General features: G+C 40.7%; 2 protein-coding genes across 2 annotated transcripts; both read left to right on the plus strand.

Annotated features, from left to right (window-relative positions):
* The first annotated feature begins 971 nt into the window (after positions 1-971).
* On the plus strand, positions 972-6,444 carry pnp4a (purine nucleoside phosphorylase 4a). Its single transcript, XM_070846046.1, has 7 exons — positions 972-1,116; positions 2,121-2,284; positions 2,752-2,855; positions 4,326-4,501; positions 4,779-4,969; positions 5,766-5,845; positions 6,041-6,444. The coding sequence occupies exons 1-7, from the start codon at positions 1,094-1,096 to the stop codon at positions 6,185-6,187; spliced, it is 885 nt and encodes a 294-aa protein (XP_070702147.1). The 5' UTR covers positions 972-1,093; the 3' UTR covers positions 6,188-6,444.
* A 7,641-nt stretch (positions 6,445-14,085) lies between these two features.
* On the plus strand, positions 14,086-20,167 carry rem1 (RAS (RAD and GEM)-like GTP-binding 1). Its single transcript, XM_070847371.1, has 5 exons — positions 14,086-14,268; positions 16,621-17,021; positions 18,279-18,361; positions 19,212-19,419; positions 19,523-20,167. The coding sequence occupies exons 2-5, from the start codon at positions 16,655-16,657 to the stop codon at positions 19,798-19,800; spliced, it is 936 nt and encodes a 311-aa protein (XP_070703472.1). The 5' UTR covers positions 14,086-14,268; positions 16,621-16,654; the 3' UTR covers positions 19,801-20,167.
* Positions 20,168-20,393: the final 226 nt, after the last annotated feature.

Here is a 20,393-nt window from a genome sequence, read left to right on the forward strand (position 1 = left end):
AGAAGCTTGTTTACAGTATTTATTTGGGGTCTCTTCATACAAGTTTCATACATGTGGGGGAAAAAAATTAAAGACCACAGTATTTCTTATTATTCTACTTTACTCCCATGATGCTTTGCATCACACTAACCAGCTGGTTACCTGAGGCTGGTACTGCATGCGCATTGAATTCATGACAGTAAAAAAAGTTATTTTCTCTAAATGAAAACCATAGCCTCCACGAAACTTATGACAAACTGTCAAAAACAAGCTAACAAGAAGCAGCAGTGAAACTTTTTTGTTGGCTACCTTTGTTGTCGACTCAATCACAACTGACAGACAGAAAACAAATGAGCACAGGGAAAGCACCTGTTGGTGAGGCTGCTCTCAACAAGTGGATCTAATGTAATAATTAGTAAATCTGTCCATTTAATATCTTTATATTCATGTATTCACAAAGTACACTTAGATGGTAATCTGCATGAGAAATACAGAAAAAGAAAATTAGTTACATTAATTACTTGCCTAAAGTGATCGACCAACGCAGACATGATCACTATAAGCAGTTTCCAAAATGTTAAAATCTAAGTGTAAAACTAATGTGGTGCTTGGTGCTAATTTAGCTGTCAGTGTTGTAAATTAATGAGTAAGTGACCCAAAATAACTTTATTTAACTTTATCTAAACTTTATTTAGATTGATTCACCACAATTCAAACTACAAAGTGAATACTCCAGCCCCAATGAAAGTGAGTGAGTTAACACTGAAGTGAAATCATATTACTGTCAGGGGGTGTGATGCAAAACCAAATGTTGCTTACACAACCCAAAAAAAGAGAGAAATCTTTGCGCGTGCACACACACACACACACACACTGTAGCCCCATTGGCTGCTGCTGATGAATGGGCGAGTTGTTGACCAATCAGGTGCATGTGATCAGTAAATATGTAGGCCGGTCAGCACCAGCTGGCCACATTCTGACTGTGACTCCTTCACACACACTTATACGCACACAAACACACACAGTTGGTGACTGAAGCTGCTCACAGAAACACACGCAATCATCAGTCTCCTTTGTATTCATCACCATCATCATTGTCCGTCATCCGTCCATTATGCACAGCAAAGAACAGATCAGGTAAGAAAACCTTTTTATAATAAATGTTTGTTTTTATTGTATTTGTATGTGTTTCCTAAATCATTTACCTTGTGACACTTAAAATTGAAGCAGTGTCTACTTGTGAGTTGTGTGACTTGTGACACTGCATATTTCTACGATGACCAGTTCAGTGTTCACGCACACAAAACTCTGTGATACTTTGTAAAACAGCTTGAGATTGACAGTGTCATTTTGTTGTATGACTCACCTACTGCTGGAATTTAAAAACAATGGAAGAAAACAAGACTGTGGGAAAAAGGGAGTAAGAGCTGGGAATTTTACAGAAAAAGAGAAATGCATGAAACTGCATGTATATATTGTTAAATACCGTAGGCAAAATTGTGCCATATGGTAAGAAAATGGCAAGCAGACAGTCTCTCAAAGCTCAGATGGAGGAGTTATTGAAAATCATAAAATGTTTTTTTTTCACGTTCCCAAGTAATGACAGGTGTCCTCATCGATGTTAGCGTATAGCAAATAATACAGCATAATATAGCACATTAAGAACATAATTTAATTCCCATTTAATCTGAAATGCATGATACCTACCAAATTGTTCATTTAAATTAAATCTATTAAATTGTCGATTTCTTTTTTGACAAATATTTATCATGTCACATGAGATAAAAGGGGCAGAGGATCATTTCACTTTGTCTTTACAAACAATGTGCTAATTATATTCTACATGTAGAAGCTGCTTGATTAGTCCTCTGCTGCTAAAAGACTAATAATACCATTAACATTTCTATATTTTGGTGAATACAACATTTAGGGACTTTTTTTAACGGAATTTTCATTAAAAAAAAAAGACCTGAGGGCAATCGGAATAGATCCTAATAAACCTGAGGATAAGTAGACCTGATCCACAATGTGGTGGATGATGATGATCTGACTGTCTGGTCTGAGGTGAATGCACACTTCATAATAAAATCCTTCTCTAAGTAATTAATTAAGTAATTTCCTCCTCTTCTTCCTTTCTGCAGTCATGACGAATACCAGAAGACAGCTGATTGGTTGTTGTCTCAGACAAAGCACCGCCCCCAGGTGGCAATCATCTGCGGGTCCGGACTGGGCATGCTTGCTGACACCCTCAAGTGTCAGGACTCCTTTGCTTACTCTGACATACCAGGCTTCCCACAGAGCACAGGTACCCTCGATATAACAACAAGAACTGTCTATACGGGGGTTAACTCCATCTACTGAGTGCAAGGCCTACAAGGCCTACTGTTTTCGGCAGAACAGACATTACTAAGTTAATCAATGTTAGATTCTCAATTATTTATCTGGGCTAAAATCACAAACTGTACTTTTAGTCTTTAAAGTTGGGCTGAACTGGTCATTGACCCAAATTTCTGCCAGGAATCCAATCAGTCATCAAACAGCCAGGTCAATTGGGCAATTTTCAAAATCCAGCTGACCGTGTTATGGTCAATACAAAGTCAGAGTCTGGATTAATCCATGCAGTCTCTGCCCAACATCTGAGGTACAGGTAGATAAAACTGAACACGACTGTCAAAGAAAAGGAAGAAAAAAGATTGTCTGTTTACATATCAGCTGTAAAGTGTTGCTGTCCCCGTCTCCCCCTGTAATCCCGACGGTGTGTGTGTGCTGCAGTGCAGGGGCATGCAGGTCAGCTGGTGTTCGGGGAGCTGAAGGGGAAGTCATGTGTGTGCATGCAGGGTCGCTTCCACATGTATGAAGGACACTCGCTCTGCAAGGTACACACACACGCATCTCACACATGCACACACACCAGCGGTAAAGGAATACTTCAACATTTTGGGAAGCAAATGTTTTCCCCTTTTGCAGAGAGTTAGATGAGAAGAATTATATCATGAAGCCACAGCTACATGTAGAAGCCAGCCCGAAACAAACTAGCCTGCTCTGTCCAAAGGTAACACAATCCACCAACCAGCACCTCTAAATCTCACTGATTAACACTCTGTATTTATTTTGTTTAATCCGTACAAAAAAAATCAAGTGTAGATGAAGGAGGTCTTGCGCCATAATGTTCCTTGGCCAAAACCAGTAAAGGATTGTGTTATCTTCAGACAGAGCCAGGCTTGTAGTTTCCCCCTGTTTCCAGTCTTAATGCTAAGCTACGTTAGCTGGCTTCTGCTGGCAGTAGCTTCATATTAGTGTATTGTGGAGGATTGTGGAAATAAGATAAGATAAGACAAACCTTCACTGATCTCCACAGGGGAAAATCATGTGTCGTAGCAGCACAAATAAATACAGATAAATAGAAAGAGAAACAGAATCAGATCATCAGATCTGTTCCTCACAAAGACAAAAACACGAGATGTCAATGTTTCCCAAAGGTTGACGTTTAAAATTTATTTTTTTGCCTTTAGGATCAGCTGCTCGTGCTAATAAAATCACATTTTTCCAGACCACAGGAGTGCATGAATGGACCGTTATGCAGTTCACATTCAACTGTTTACACACGATAAGCACACAGGACACAATAAACAGTAAACACAGATAAATCCTACATGGGAAACACTACACAAACTCACACTCACATACTGTGCGTGAGCTGATTAAAACACCTCAGTCACACAGCCTCGGTGTGCAGTTACACAAATATAACTGTGATCAGCAGCATTAGACTAAACCTGTAACATGACCTGTGTGTGTGTGTGTGCGTGCATGCGTGCGTGCGTGTGTGTGTGTATGCACGTGTGTGTCCGGTGAACCCAGCTCAGGTCATGCATGAGAGTTTGGTCACATGCAGCCTTTTAGGAGACTGTTCAATGCTGCTATTGTTTCCCTCTATATCACACACACTCTCTCTCTCTCTCTCTCTCTCTCTCTCTCTCTCTCTCTGTGTCTGCCTCACTTGTGTCATGCTGAGAATACCTGACTGTCCTCTAGCTGGTGCTCTATAGAGGCTCCTTCACAACAACACAATTTATTCCTGCTCAGACATCTCAGAGGATTTTTTATATTTTTTATTAAATTTGGGAGCTGGATTTGTGCACATACCTAAAGGAATAGCACTTTATTTTGTCTGGATGGCAAAAAGACCCAAAAGCTGAGAGTTTCAACTTAATCAAATGTCAAAAAATAAGCAATACTTCTGAGCGACTGTCTCAATAACAAAGAACCTTAACAGGAACCTTCTTATATTTAAAAGACAAATGATTACCAAGGTTATGATGAGACTCTGTCTGTCTGTTCATTAGACAACGTTTCCAGTCCGAGTCTTCAAGCTGTTGGGGGTGGAGACTCTGATCGTGACAAACGCTGCCGGCTCATTGGCCGATGGCCTCCAGCCTGGTGACATCATGATCATCAAAGATCACGTCAACTTCCCCGGATTGGTCGGTCTGAACCCGCTGAGCGGACCGAATGACGACAAGTCAGTCAGATAAAAACCTGGTTGTGTGTTGTTTTTATTAGTGTTAGTGTTGTTTAACTTTGATTACCGTGACTCTTGTTGTATTGTTATTTGTTTTTCCTTTTGTTTCCTTTTAAATTAAGTTTTTGTCTCTTATATAAATATTCGTCAAGCTGTTGTTGTTTATTCTGATCATTCGATGTAATGCTGCTTGTGTTAACTTAGTTGTCATAGTAACAATGTTACTTTGTTGTTGAGGGCTTTATTTCAGTTGTTGCTTATAATTTGTTGTTTACAGGTTTGGGCCACGTTTCCCAGCCATGTCAGGTTGCTATGACAAAGAACTGTGTTGCCAAGCGATGGAGATAGGCAAGCAGTTGGGCGTTTCCGGCCTCATGCAGGAGGGCGTGTATGCCATGGTGGGTGGGCCAAACTTTGAAACCATCGCTGAGGCCAGACTGTTGCATCGACTCGGGGTGGATGCTGTCGGTGAGACACACACACACAGAAACAGACACCAGACTAACAGTGTAGTCCTGATGCGGCAGCGTTACAGCCACCAGATAACCAAACATAATCCTGATGATTTAACTGTTCTCAGAGCCTGACTGGTCATTAAAATCCATTTGGCACATCCTCTGATGAGCAGGAAGTCTTTTCTGAATTACAAAAAAGTGTAGACACGATCCTGTCACCCCACCAGTGGGATTCATTTTCAGCCCCAGAGCTTTATGCCTCAGAGCAAAACTAGCCAGACTAGCTCACAACCTATTATGCTGGAGATATACTGTGTAATAATTATAGCTTCATTATGTAAGTCCGCTATAGTGCACTATTCTTTACAACCTTGTAAATCATGTAGGGGATAATGTACAGCCAGCCGGTCATCATTGCAAAAAGAACCTTGACAGGGTGATGCTTATCCTGAAGGGGTACCTTTTGCAATAATGACCGCAGCTCGCTGTACATTATCCCGCTAATTACACGCCTTCGTATTCAGAAAATAAACATTATGACACAAAATACTGCGATACAGTAATTACAGACTGTAGAATGCCATGTCAGATGATTCAGAATCGAGTATTCAACAACGCTGTGTGATTTTAGCACCATGTAGAATGAAAATAAACACATAAATGGCAGGTTTGTGGTTTGAACCTTGAACCTTTCTGTGGGACGTTTCCATGTTCTCCCCGTGTTTTCTCTGGTAACTAGTATTATTCACAGTATTATCATCAGTGTCAGAAGTACCGTTGTGAGTACTTCAGGTGTTGTGTGTTTACAGGTATGAGTACGGCTCCCGAGGTTGTCGTGGCAACTCACTGCGGTCTGAGAGTCTTTGGCCTCTCTCTGATAACCAACAAGGTAAACACACTGATCAATTTGTCAATATATTGATGGATTCTGACTAATAATAACAAAGCTGCCCGATAGAAAGTGACTAATCCACCAAATAATAAGATAAGATAAATTCAGGGTAGCTGTTTAGTTGAATGACTGAGTGAATGAATACATTGATTGATTGATTGATTGATTGATTGATTGATTGATCTGTGACAGGTGGTGAAGAGTTACGATGACTCAGACAGTGTGAACCACGAGGGCGTCCTGGAGGTCGGCCGGCTTCGCTCTCACACTGTGCAGCAGCTGGTGACCGAACTGATCAGCAGGATGGAGATCAATAACAACACCAATAGTGCTATTTGAACACACACACAAACACTGTGTATATATTAGATTGTTGTATTTACAGCACTTTTTTATGCCTTTCTCCTATTTTCATCATCCTTCATGTTATTTTTTAACTTTATTGTAATAAAAACTTTATTTATATCAACCTGGTGCCTAATAATGATCGATCATGGTAAATTTTAATGTGACTATTAATATTATTATCTTTTATGTCAATTCTACAGATTAATATATCAATGACCACTGTGTCTGATGGTGCTTTGATATAAAAACATATGAAACTCGTGCTGTAGATTGTTCCTGATGATATGTGGGATTTTATTTTGTAAAAAAAATTCATTGAATTCCTGACCCATGTTAATCAATTAAAACATGCTGACAAACCTGCTTCCTGTTTGTGTTGTCCACAAGTCAAGTCTGTTCATGTGCAGTTTCTCTAATGTGCATTAGATGCTGCTGTGATAAAACACTGACTGAGTTGAAGTGAATAAGAAAACCCTGCAAATTCTCTACATTGTCCACACAATTATACATTTCTAGGGACAAAAACTAAGATAGTGAAATGGACGAAGAAAAATCAGTTTTTGATTTTGACATGCCAAACAAAAAATGAAATGAAAAAAGAAAACACACCTGGAAAAGGCCTTTACATGTTTAAACAACAGTCTCCAGCCATGCTAGCAGCTCTGTGATGCTGTACTTGGGGATAGTGGTGCTCTGGGCTAAATGCTAATGTTAGCATGTTATCGATGCTAAAACACTGATGATTAGCAGGTAACACATTCACCATGTTCACCATCTTAGTTTAGTATGTTAGCATGCTAACATTCGCTATTTGGCACTAAAGTACACCAGAGAGTGATTGCAGTGTTATTAGTTTTCACGCTTTTAGTTGTAAAAAGAAGTTCTGGACTAATTACAAATTAGAGCAGATTAAGGTGCTTGATGAAAAGTAAAAGGATCCCCAAAGTCATTAGGATTCATTCTCTGGTCAAAACTGCACTAAATGTCAATGCAGCCAATAGTTATATATTGACCAACCAACATTGCCATCCCAAGAGAGATGCAGCCAGAATGGCTAAAAGCGTAACTACATAGAAACTTCTACATCAGTGGAGTGATGACTCATGTGTTACCTCTGAGTAATGAAACATGACTGCTGTTGGTTACATGGTCTCATTTCAAATTACAACTCCATATGGATGACCATAGACAGTGAGTGACAGCTGGACCCCCAGAGTCTGTGGTGGTCCGGAAGAACGGCTGATTTCTGTTTTTTACGTGTACTGACAGTGAAGTGAATATAGCTGTACTGCGGTGGTGTGGAGTAAAAGACACACAGATTATTTTTGGTTTAAAGGACAGAATAACTGGATTTTCTCTCTAAAATGACAAATAATCACAGTTTCAGTTAACTCTTTCCTGCTGGGCCCACAATCAGCTGATAGTAGAATGGGATGACTCTACATATAATTGACTTAAAACAATGAATTCATTGTGAAATTATTGAAGATGCTTAATTTGAATGATGATCAGTTTAGTGCAGTTGATATTCAGCCTTTCAGCTATTCTGATTGGTCGAGGAAACTCAAACAAAACAGAATGTTTTCTTTCAACTTGAACTTTTCTGATGACAACAAACTGACTTCCTTCAAACTACAGGATCCAAACAGGACAGACAGGTGTGGTAAAAATGCAAATCCATACATGCTTGAGGAGAAATGTTTTACAGAGACTGTATGTTGTACTGTAAATATGATGGTGGCTTTGTGTTACACCAGACTGTGACTGTGACTGTGAAGTGCTGCTAGTGTCCCAGAGAGGCAGCAATGTTCATTACAGCAACTAAATGAACAAATAACATTGTGATGATTTATCTGTTCTTAGATCCTTACCAGTCGTAGATTTTAAAAATGCATAGTTTTACCTGAGGGTGGCGCTACAGCAAAGGTCAGAGGGTCATTCAAATCTACAGGTTCATCCCCTGGAGAGCAGGAATGACATCTGTGCGGCTGTTCTCTCACTCTGAACCAAAGTGTTGGACAGGCTTTGCCATCCTGAATACAATTATTTCCTGTCCAAGATCAGGAAAGAAACTCTAAACCTCAATGTTATCTACCTTTCTTTTTCCCACAACAAGTGTGTGGTGTTGAGGAGCAGAGCCTCAGGTGATGGTGACGTCTGAACTCTTCTTTGTGTCCCTGGTGTTTCTGGTGCTGGTCCTGATAGTTCTGCTGGTTCTCTGCTGGACCCTCAGGCGCAGCAGAAACAGGTAGAGCTGCTTTAAAAACCTGCCTCAACACTAATGTTATAGTAATTTAGTTTAATTTAGTTATGCCTGTCCCGAATGAGTCGCTTACATGACTTGGTAAACTTGTAACAAAATAAAGGACCCTGGGCTTTACCTGGTCTTGTCCTTAAAGTTAAACTTCCTCTCAGCTCAGTGCTGATGATGTCACTCATTAATGGCGTTCTCAGGCCTGTGGTGTTTAGCGTTATTGTACTTGGTTGGTTTTCCTTGTCAGTACAGGCCTGACATCAAACAGGACTGAAATCCATTTCCATCTTTAGTCTGGCATTGACTCCACTAGAGAACCAACATAGTCGCTAGAATCAATGTCATTTTAAGTCGGCACTGATGCACAACCATGCAAGCATACTGTTTTTTTAAGAGTGGGGTCTGAACATCCATGAGTGGAGTGTAGCAAAGTAAAAACAAACTACAATGTCAGCTGGCTGGCTAATCATTAGTCCCTCTGTGCTGCTCATTGGACCAAACAGTTTACAACCAAGAAACTCCTGTTTCATCTCATGATGCCAGATCAGGATGACCTTGGTGTAGTGGCCAGATTTAACGTTCTGGATCCAGGTAAGTTTGGTACAACTTTTTGGGCTTTTTGGATGTGAACGGAACAATCACGCAGATGTCAGCACAATTATTGTGCTTGGGTGTGGATCAAAACTACCACACAAGAGCATTTAGAGAAAGTTGTCTCGGTCTAGTCGCAAACAAACTCTTGAGCAATTTGTGTGTGTCAATCTGACCTCGATTGACCCAATTACACTTCATACTCTCTGAGCTTGACCTAAATGGCAATAAAAAGCGTCGCCCTTTCTCTAATTCTTTTTCTGACAGTGTTCTCTATGACAGATACAGATATGCAACTTGTAGAGCTATTGACAGTAATGCCACTGACTAAAGTCATGCAATTAGAGTAGCGCAAACTGCTCTGCGGTTTTTTTTCCCCATGGGAACTTACATACAGCAAGCAGAATATCTGAGCCCCTCTCCAGTCTATCTCTCATTTCTTCCTGTTTGTTTCAGATAATATTAACACTTTAAATTTCACACAGCACATCATCCGTACACTAAAAGAATGATGGAGGCACAGCAACTATAGACCACTCTGCAGCTAATAGAACACAGATTAAAAAATTGACTTGTCCATGGGTAGGCCCATTTGTCACAGATAATAGTCAGTAAAATCAATTTCCCTGGTTTGGCCAAAAGTGTTTTCCAGGTATGCTTCATTATGGGATAGATCGAAATACACTTCTTGAGTATAATGTTGAGATTGAGAAGTTGTCATGTTAGAAATGAACAGAAAGCATTGAGAGTGCATTGAGTTGTATAATAAATATATTAACTTAATGATTTACACAATTTTACAAATACATTCATTTACAAATATCTTCTGCAACAACAACAGTATGGCTTTTATTACTTCATATTTCATAGCTCTCCATCATGACAATCTATTCCTCCTGACTGATACGCAATAGTTCCATTTTGTGTAGGAGGGCACTCAGATGACGCCCCAAATGCCCCCATCTAGGGGAACACACGCATGATGATGAAAACCTGGCTTAACAAAGGAAGTTGATAACCACTGGTGTGATACTAGTTGTCTATGGTTGATGTCTTAGGCTTTGTTGAGCCAGCTGATGCAAAGAAAGCCAAGCTATGTCTTATTAAGCTATGCGCTTGGCATACGAGGATGTGGATAAATTGTTGAACAGTTGCTAACAGCTAGCTAGAGAATGAATCGAGGTCTGACCTGGACTAGCCATAGGCCTGCAAACTTCTGAAAAATTCTCTCCCCACTCACTCAGAGCACCCATCCGTACCTGCCCCCAACCACAGGTTTGAAAATGCCCTAAAAAACCATCAGTGTGTTTGTCAGATCTGCAGGTCTGCAGCTTTCAACTGTCTTTGTGGTTTCCGATTCCTCAGAAACGTCACAGTACTGAAGATCTCAGCAGCACATCCGACTCGTGTCCTGACCATCAGAACTGAGCCAGAACATGCCTTACAGCTGCTGGACCAGCTGCTGCAACAGGTCTTCCAGGAAGTGGGAGAAGAACCAGGAGCAGAACATGAGGAGGAACTAGGAGGAGAGCGTGGTTCAGATTCAGGAGCATATCCAGAGGTTTCAACAGCACCCTCTCTTCCCAGCAAAGGTGGGTGTCACTGAACCACAGGAAAATAAAATCATAATAGAAACATTTTAAATAGTTAAATTATATTCAATTTTTTTTTTATTGTTGCTGAAAGTGGTTTAGGAGACTCAGGTCAGTCAGCATGCGGCTCCACCCGCTGGAGCTGAGATGAACTATAGTCGTCCCTGATTATTTGTGTTCTGACAAAACTGTGAAAACCCGAATCATTCTGGTTAAAAGTAAATTTGACTGAAACCTGATGTTGTTTCTCTCCTGCAGTTGTGAACACACTCCAGGGCAAACTGTGGAAATGGATCACTGTTGTAGTTCCTCCTCAAGGTAAAAAACTATTTCAGAGGCCAGTATTGATCAAAATTTGCATTCCTCTTTACATAAATCAATAAGTTAAATACATACAAAGATAATGAAAATAATTGTTATATTTGGTAATGTATTTCATTGTATTTGAATTTTTACTGTGATACAGCATTTACTCTGGTGACACCTTATTATATCATTAAGATGAATTAATATAATTAATTTAACACGAATATCCTCCACACCAGCCACTCCTCCTCCTCCTCCTCCATCTCCCACCAATCAGGATCAAACCAATGACCTCGGCCTCCAACAGTTGGATGCATCCCAGCATGCCTCTCTCCCCCTTCAGGGTGCCTCCTGCAGCTCATACTGTGAAGAGGAGCAACATGATGAGTCACAAGTTTAGAGACAAATAAATGAATCAACTGCAATTCCTGCAAGAATGATTTAATATAAATAGCTTTTAATAAGCAGTCTGACTCTTGACAGATGAAACTTTAGAATAGAACTCATTGTATTCATCAAATACTACATCAAATATCCTGTCAGATTTGATTATTTTATTTAGATTTTCATAACTGACTTGAACAGAACATCAAACATCTGTGTATAGGTGTGACATTCACCTGAACTCAGCCTGTTCACAGTCAGTAGTATCAGTCCGCCTGCAGAGGGAGTGATGGAGCTGCTGGTGGAGCCGATAAAAGGACCGATGGCCTCTGTGCTGGTACTGTGTATTTTGGGCTCCCTGGATGAGATGAAATGATGTCGCTGTGGAAGGAGACTCCTCCTCTTAAATGTTAAACTTTTAAACTGAGGGGGTGGATACAATCTAAACATCTGTGATGTGTTGAGTTTCTGCAAGAACACTCACTCTGACACAGAGGAAGTGGTGTGTGTTTCTCTTTAATCCCGTAATCTAATTTTCCATGTCAGCTCCATGTGGAAACTGTGGAAACTCATTCTCCAGGGAAAGCATGAAAAATCAATAATGATAAAAATGACTAAAAATAAAAAAAATCTACTATTGTTAAGATATTAAACCGTAACTTTGAATGACTTTAACTTGAATTTAATATCTTAGTACATAACGCACTGCGAGGGCTTTCATACAGTAAGTGGATTCAGGGTTAAAGAGGCACAAGGGATTAAATATCCCCTTTCCTTAAAGTTCACAAGAGACAGATTTTAAAAAGAGGAGTGAAAATCTGTGCAGCAGAGGCCAGGATATTGTGACTTTAAGTTCCCTGTTATGGGTCAGTCTCCAAAAACACAATGGCCATAATACCAGTCTTTCATTGGACCCTCCCAGCCTCCACCAGTTTGTAACTCAGGCTTTCTGTTGTTTTCTGCAACTTGACAAAGAAGAGAGTTATCATACAAATCACAGAGTGGAGATAGGACTAATCATGAAAATGGGATGAGCAAGCGGCAACCCACCAACCACACCTGCTAATCTGAGCCTGTGTAGAGATTTTTAGGAGCATTCTTGTAGACAATACCATAGACAATAGTGAAAATGTTGCAATGATCTTTTGTAAAAACTGCATTGGTTTTATATTTACTGCAATACAATGTAATTGTATTATTTATTACAATACAATGGGATGCAGTCATAGTTTTATTTAAGCAAAAATACCAAATATTTGCTGATTCCCCTACAATGATAGGATTTGCTGCTACTCTGTTTTGGGTTTTAGACCGAAAACAAGATATCTTGGAACATCACCTTGGACTCTTCTCTTCTCACACTCTTCTCTATCTTCTGACATTTTATGGGATCATTAAATCGACTAATTATTTGTAAATTAAAATAAATATACTAAAATAAAACTAAGAATTGCAAACTGATCTATAGTTAGAAAACTGCTAGTTCGCCTGTTATCTTCTAGCTAGTTAATATCCCTGTCAGACTGATGACAGTCCTATTTGTCCTTCTTGTTCTTGCCATGTGTAAAAGGGCTTAGACTGGTCCTTCACCAGCTAGCTAAGAAACTAGTATCTTTATCTGTTAACAGTACTCCTTCATCAGCCTACGAGTTAGCTAACTGGTTCAACTAGCTAATAATTAAACTGAATCTATGCCAGTTAGTCCTCCATCATCAACCGAGCTGGTAAACTGGTGGTTCACCAGCTTGCTAGCAGACTGGCATTTTTATAAGATGGCCCTTCATCAGTAAGCTAGTTAGTAAACTGGTCCTTGTCAGCGAGCCAGTTAGTAAACTGGTCTGTCATCAGCTAATACTAAGCTGGTATCTTTAACAAGCAGTCCTTCATCAACTTGCTGGTAAACTGTTCCTTCATGGATCGAATCGGTATATTTTGTTAGTGCATTAGCATGTAGCTTGGAGCCATAAAACCTTTCTATCAGGATCTTTTTCAGGACATGGTGTGGGAACAAATCAGAGGTCAGCGATCTCAACTACACTATTAATACAACTACATTCTTAATTTAAATTAGCTTGTTTAAGTGTATACGCTGTGCCATCGCCGTGAGCCAAGGGAAGGTTTTCCTCAAATTTGGGAATAATGATGAGAGCCTCTCTGGATGTTGTATTGCCGATCTGGTCTGTAGTGCTGGTGCAGATACTGGTAGTTAGTTAACACTAATTACAGCTGTATATTGAAACACATTCATTTGCTAGCTAGTTATTTAACTTTTTCTGTTAGCTAACTATATTATCTGGGTTTCAACATCATTGTCTCTTTTAATATGTTCTATATAGAAGAAACAAGGTAATGGATTAAGTATCCATTTACAACTATCCAGTCCACAGTGTTGTCTGTATTTTTGAGGTTGATTTTATCTCCAGACGAAGTCAGAGAAAGATGCTGTCATGAAATGTTTTATATATGAACTAGTCTGTTCTTACTGAACTGTTTCACGACCCCAAACTGTGTCTTGGGTCAGACAGGAAGTGACCAAAATGTTTCCTAAACCAACCTACCCTCCACACTGATAAAACAACACACACACATGCACATACATGCACACACACACACACACTTCCACACACACGCACACAAACTCCCTGCTCAGTTATCTGTTTCTCCTCTGCTGTCGCTCTGACACACACAGGCACACACACACACACACACACACACACACACACACACACACACACACACATTCACACACACAGAGACAGAGGGAGGAAGATAACTCTGTGATTCCACTGCTGAATTTTTAACGCTGTTGTGGAACTTTTTTTTTCCAGACGGGTTACTGTGGCACCGGGGTACTGTTACACCGACAGAGACAGAGAGACAGGGTTCACTTCAGCTCCGTTGTTTACTGAGGCTGGACAGAAACAAGACTGTTCATGGGGTGTATGGTAAGTTACTCTATCGACTGCATGTTATTTTCTGCTCATGTTTTTGTTTCTTTTTCGGCTTTGTGACATATTAATTATTATATCTAACTCATGGAATTTCCTAAACGTATTCACATGATACCAGTACATGCCATTTTCTGATATTTTACATGCAAAAACATTGATTTCTCATTTAATACAATACGTGAAACATATACATTTATATGGAGGCTCATGTGTTTTGGACGTTGCACATGTAAAGCGTAATTTAGAGATGTGAAAACATACATTTCAAGTTATTGTTGATCTCACTTTCCGTAAACACCTGATGTAGTTCACGAACTATTTCAACTAGCTAACTACCTGCCATATACTATACAACATGACAGACCTGTGACCTCTGACCTCCAAACTGTGTAGTTTTGCTGTGAATGAAGAAGAGGACATTTCAAATTACCGGTGATGAACAGTAATTATGAAAGACTTTAAAGAATTTCTTTAAGCTGTTTCTGTTCACCCAAAATAAATTACAGTAACTTGTTCACTAACTACCCACTGGCAGGAGCTCTGACTTGGTCTAACTCGTCCTCTCCATCACTGACTGTTGTTCTTGGCACCTTTAAATACTTGAATTATTTATTGCAGGAGGTGTGTGTCTTGCTCTCTTATGCATGCCAGAGGTCCTCATGGGCCCATTCGGTTTCTAGTAACCAAGATTGGATGTGGCAATCGTGTTCCAAATCATATTCAGTCTAATCAGTTTTGAACTTTTTTGAGTTGTTAAATGACTGTATATGTGCAGTCAACCGATTCTGGTCCCAGTCTATGTTGTTTAGTCTAAGGCTAAGTCTGACGCTGTGAAAAGCGTGTTATTTTATCAAGATTAAGGAATGTATGAGATAACCCTGTAACCTTGGGTAATCCAAGTAACAATAACTTTGCAACTCCCTACTAAGCATGTCACCATAAATATAGATGGATGTAGTATGTCAAAGGAAACGTGGTCCCAATGTAAGTGTTGGAAAAAAACATGAATCTGGCTCCTATAACCTCAGTCTCTCCCATCTTTCTAACAGTTTCCATCCCATTAATAAGAAAAGACTTTCCCTTGTTCAGAGGGTGTACATTTTGAATTCCATCTTAAGTCTGCATTGTAACTATCCTGTGTGGTGCCCAGTTTTAGTTACAGTGTAACTCCCAAACTCTGCTCAGCTCAGCTCAGCTTTGAACTTAAAGGACTTTGATGATTTTTAACCAGCTTCGCATCAAAACTGTGTGGATAATATATGCAAATTAACTTTTTTTTAAATTTCCTCCACACTGCCTGCAGAGCTCTGAGCTAATTTACCAGCAAAAGTCCCATTTAGTGAACTTATGCTGGCTCTCGGGCAACTGTATATTTAAAGAGGACAGAGCCACTATGTCATCACCAAGTGATTTGTGGACTCTGGTTTTGATGCCTGGAGTTTGGTTTTGTAGGCATCACCATCTTGGTTTCATGGCCGTCGCAATCTTGGTTTCTTGGAGCCACAAGTAACATTTGTTCCACAAAAACTGCTTCTGATTGGTTAGTGTCAAGGTAGTCCCGCTCTAAACCATACCCTGCTTTATCATCTATTTTCCTCTAATTGGGACCAAAATTTACTAAATGAAAGCTGTATTTAGGAAGACTTGAAACGACTGAAACCATAAATTCAATAGGAAAGTGTTTACTGAGGTAATAAATCATGAAAACATAAAAAGGAGGCTACGTCCACTTCTTCTATACAATTGCTCTCGGGCTGTTGTTTCTAGCTACAGATTGTACTTACACATTTTTTGAGAGAGGGGTGGCTCCTCACCGCTCCAGAATCAAAACAGCCTGTCCGTCATGGTGTCTACTCTCTTACACTCCATTTGGAGCAGAATGGGCATGGCCTTAGACGGCAAACAAAATTGTTGCCAGCTTAACTTCTTCTGTCAGTGCTGGAATCCCATTGGATGCACGTTGTGAGGCTCAAATTTTGACCCTAAAGCCAGGCATGAAATCAGGAGAGCACAGTCGCTCTCTCCATTGGATATGATTTAATTTATTTTTTATTGTTTAACCATTAATTTACAACAGAAAGTCTGTAGAGATTCAGCATCTCTTATAGAAGAAAAACTTGGCCAAAATGGCATCATGTCACGCCACTACCAGTGTTTCACCGCCCTCTCTTGTTAAAAGTTTCCAGTCTGTTGAACTCATAACCACTCCTAACAGTGACATCACAGTGTACTGACACCCCCTGGTGTGCACTTCTACATCACTGCAGCAAAGTTAAACCATTGAAGGTCAGCGGATTTGATCTTTGCTTGTAAAAGGTTGGTGATCGCAGTCTTCTCCTCCGTCAGGCCGGTCCTGTCCTGATGCCGTCACCATAGCAGCATGACCCTCAACACCCAGAGAGAGAAGGAGCCCCTGCGGCGGCGAGGCAGCACCCCAATACCTCCAGGCCACTTTTGCCAGCACCCGTCCGGGACTCGAGACCCCCGGCTCCCCAGCAGCACCCAGCCCGACCCTGAGCAGCCCCGCCCCCAGCGCAGCCACCCTCCTCTGGGACAGTCAGCATCCTACCACCCTGGAGACAAGTCCCTCCACTACCGCGCCCAGTGGAGTTCAGACTCGGACGATGACTCGCAGAGCGACTCTGACTGTGTTTACAGGGTGGTGTTGCTAGGCGACCATGGCGTTGGAAAGACCAGTCTTGCAGGAATCTTTGCTGGGATCACAGAGAAAGATGAACAGCATGGAGGTGGGATGTTGCTTTTGTTTGTCTGATTAGTTTATCTAGTTTAACTGTTGATCCTTAACAGTCACTTTTAACAAATACCATATTTTATACTTTTCTTGATGACACTCATATGAGCTGCTTTTTGGTTGAGGCACCTTCGCGCACCTCTAAAGCTACCTTGTCAACTTCCTGCATTTCCTGCTGGTTGACAGGCAACTGCTTCTGACTCAGAAACAGAAAAAAGATTTTTCCGTCAAGAGTCTTAATCATGAATGTATTAAACAAACACTTCACCGATTTTCCACATGAAACTAAGTTTACTGGTCATTGTTACTTCTACTCAGCCTCTGCTGCACAGATTTCAATCTGCCTCACATGTCCAGCATCTTTACAGAAGTGACAGACGAGTCACTGAAGTACCCCTGCAGGGTTTTCTGCCATGTTTTGTTGTTGTGTCGTAGCTTTCATACTCCAACTCAGTCCTCAGCAGATCAGTGTTCACTTTCTGCCTCCGACTTTGTTCTGACAACCTTGACCTGACACCACCGATCCGTTTCTGTGTCACACGTTGATTGGCCTGAAGCCACGATTGACAACCTGTATTGATCCTTGATAGTGTGACATGGTGTGAGGGGCCAGAGCCTGCTGTTGTTTTTCAGGGTGACTGAGCTTCATGCCTGCTTTAGTTTTACATGTTTTATTGTTCATGTAGTGCATGCTTCAATAACTGTTTTGTCATTGTTGTTTACCAGGTTGTTGTTTGTCTCTATAATCACAGACATAAAGGGCAGCTGTGATTTCCTGTTCGTCCTCCATTTTGTTTATTGTTTTTATACATGCTCACATAGTGTCTCTAGGGATGAAAGTGTTGGTCAGGCAGTCCACCACTTTGGTCCAGACTGAAATATCTCAACAAGTGTTGGATAGATTATCATGAAATGCCGGGAATTTTATAAAAGCAGTAACTCTGGTGATTCTCTGAGTTTTTAACTGTGAATTAAGATCTAATATCTCACATTGACACCATTCAATCCTCAGTGTGAGTTTAGTACTCATTAGTAATTGTGACCATTCTAACTAAACTGGATGATGAACATTGTAAACATAACTGCTAAACATTAGCATGTTAGCATTGTTATTGTGAGCATGTTCGCATGCTGATGTTAGCATTTAGCTCAAAGCACTGCTGTGTTTAAGTACAACTTCACTGAGCCTCGCTAGCATGGCTGCAGATTCTCAGCTGTGTTGTTTATTGCGTGTGTTCATTGTTTGTTGCAGAGGACACATACGAGCGGACACTGACAGTAGATGGAGAGGAAACTACACTCATCGTCATGGATACCTGGGAGAACGACAAACTGGTACAGTGTGTGTGTGTGTGTGTGTGTGTGTGTGTGTGTGTTGATAAAGTACAGCTGTGGAGCATTTGTTAGTTTGGAAGCAGAGAATTATGGGTAGAATGCACCCTGCTGTGGGTGATTTCAAAGTTCTTTCATTAGTTATGCTGAGATCATGAAGTAAAAAGCCAAATTATTTTTTGTTATTATAACAAAAGCATTATTTTGTGGTTGCTATAACATAAGCTTGTTATGTTGAAATTTTTTATTTTAATTGGATTAACTGCAATTGGATTAACTGCATTTTACTGAATACTGTCTTGAAAACCTGTAATTTTATATGAAAGTCTGAGTTTGGAAATTTCCGAATCCTTAATGGCGTAAACTTTCCAAAAGTTTAAAAGACACATACTGTTTCTCTGCATAAAAGTTTAATTATTTTTTTTTAAATGGTTGAGCATCAGCATTGGATTTGCTCAAATTGTAGTATGTATTGTATTTCCGCTGTCAAACAAGCGTCCAAATGTTGATGTGATCACTATTCATGACCTTGGTTGGTAACCGCTGTAATTAAGGCAAACTTCCTGCTGCTCCCCCACAATAAATGCCCTGTAGTGGGCCACCACAGGGGGGCTCTTATCGTGAAACAGCAGCAGATTACATTTGTGGTGTCTAAACAGCACCATATTGCATCGAAGCTCTGACAGCACAACAAATAAATGCTCATGAATGAACAGAAACAGCAGAAAAATTAAATTTGTATTCCAAATTAATTCTTAGCTCTGAATACTATTGTTTCTTAAAATCTGGATTTAAACATGAATAATGTTTTTCTTTCTCTTCCTCTCTGCGTCCATGTCTCTCGACCTGTGAGGAGGGGGAGGGCGGCTCCTCTCAGGACGACTGTCTGAAGGTTGGGAGTGCTTATGTCATCGTCTACTCTGTCACCGACCGCTCCAGCTTTGACTTTGCTTCTGAGCTCCGTATCACGCTGCGACGCACCCGCCAGTCTGAAAACCTTCCCATCATCCTTGTGGGCAACAAGAGCGACCTGGTCCGCTCCAGAGAAGTCGCTGTTGAAGGTGGGTGTCAAAGGTCACAGGGCTGCATACCTGCACATCAATATACATTGACTGAGTGAAGCTATTATGATAGTTTATTTTCTCTCTGTGTCTTTTTCCACAGACGGCCGAGCTTGTGCGGTGGTGTTTGACTGTAAGTTCATTGAGACGTCAGCGTCTCTTCAGCATAATGTCGCCGAGCTGTTCGAGGGCGTCGTCCGACAGATTCGCCTCCGTCGGGACGGCAGCGAGGCCGTCCAGCGCAAACGCTCTGTCTACAAACGCAAACAGAGCCTTACCCAGAAGGCCCGGCGCTTTCTGGACCGACTGGTAGCACGCAACAACCAGCGCATGGCGGTCAAAGTGAGATCCAAGAGCTGCCACGACCTGGCTGTCCTCTGAGGACACGTGTCCACAAAGAGCGCCAGGTTGGACTGTCTTTGACTCGTCGAAGTGCTCTCTGGTTGTGATGTCGGGGACGATGGCTTCTGCTTGTTCAGCGAGGCGATAACAAAAATGATCATCAGCGAATAGAGTCGGTGGACAGTTACGAACATCGCTGTTCCCGTTTCCTGTTAAAAAATTTGGTCTCAAACCTTTTGTGACTTTTCCTCCAGATGACAGAAACAGACTGACTGTGAAGGATCATCACTGTAGGGTTAAAGGTTGTATGAGTGTTCAGTGTGTGTGAACAGATGACTGTTCATGATGTCCTGTCGTTCCTACTGTGTCCACTGTACTGTTCTCCTGAGGTACTGTTTCCAGTTCAACACTGTGCAGAATAAAGTCTTAAAGGAACAGTTCTCTCAAAATCATGTGTTACAGACGTCCAACACAGATGGCCACCACTATGATATCAATATGGATTTAATTTCAATTTATTTTATTACTTTTAGTTCATTTTTATTCATCATCATCATTTTATTTTTATGAATGACAACTGACCACTGATTAAACTCATCATTCGACAGTGATTATCTAATCATGGCGGCTGT

Source organism: Pempheris klunzingeri, chromosome 2 (genome assembly GCF_042242105.1).
Source record: "Pempheris klunzingeri isolate RE-2024b chromosome 2, fPemKlu1.hap1, whole genome shotgun sequence".
Lineage (NCBI taxonomy): Eukaryota > Metazoa > Chordata > Actinopteri > Acropomatiformes > Pempheridae > Pempheris > Pempheris klunzingeri.

Coding starts and splice junctions, on each gene's coding strand:
- pnp4a (XM_070846046.1), top strand. CDS start 1,094: ATGCACAGCAAAGAACAGATCAG. Junction 1,117..2,120: donor CACAGCAAAGAACAGATCAG/GTAAGAAAACCT, acceptor TCCTTTCTGCAG/TCATGACGAATACCAGAAGA. Junction 2,856..4,325: donor AAGGACACTCGCTCTGCAAG/GTACACACACAC, acceptor TCTGTTCATTAG/ACAACGTTTCCAGTCCGAGT.
- rem1 (XM_070847371.1), top strand. CDS start 16,655: ATGACCCTCAACACCCAGAGAGAGAAGGAGCCCCTGCGGCGGCGAGGC. Junction 17,022..18,278: donor GAAAGATGAACAGCATGGAG/GTGGGATGTTGC, acceptor TGTTTGTTGCAG/AGGACACATACGAGCGGACA. Junction 19,420..19,522: donor CAGAGAAGTCGCTGTTGAAG/GTGGGTGTCAAA, acceptor CTTTTTCCACAG/ACGGCCGAGCTTGTGCGGTG.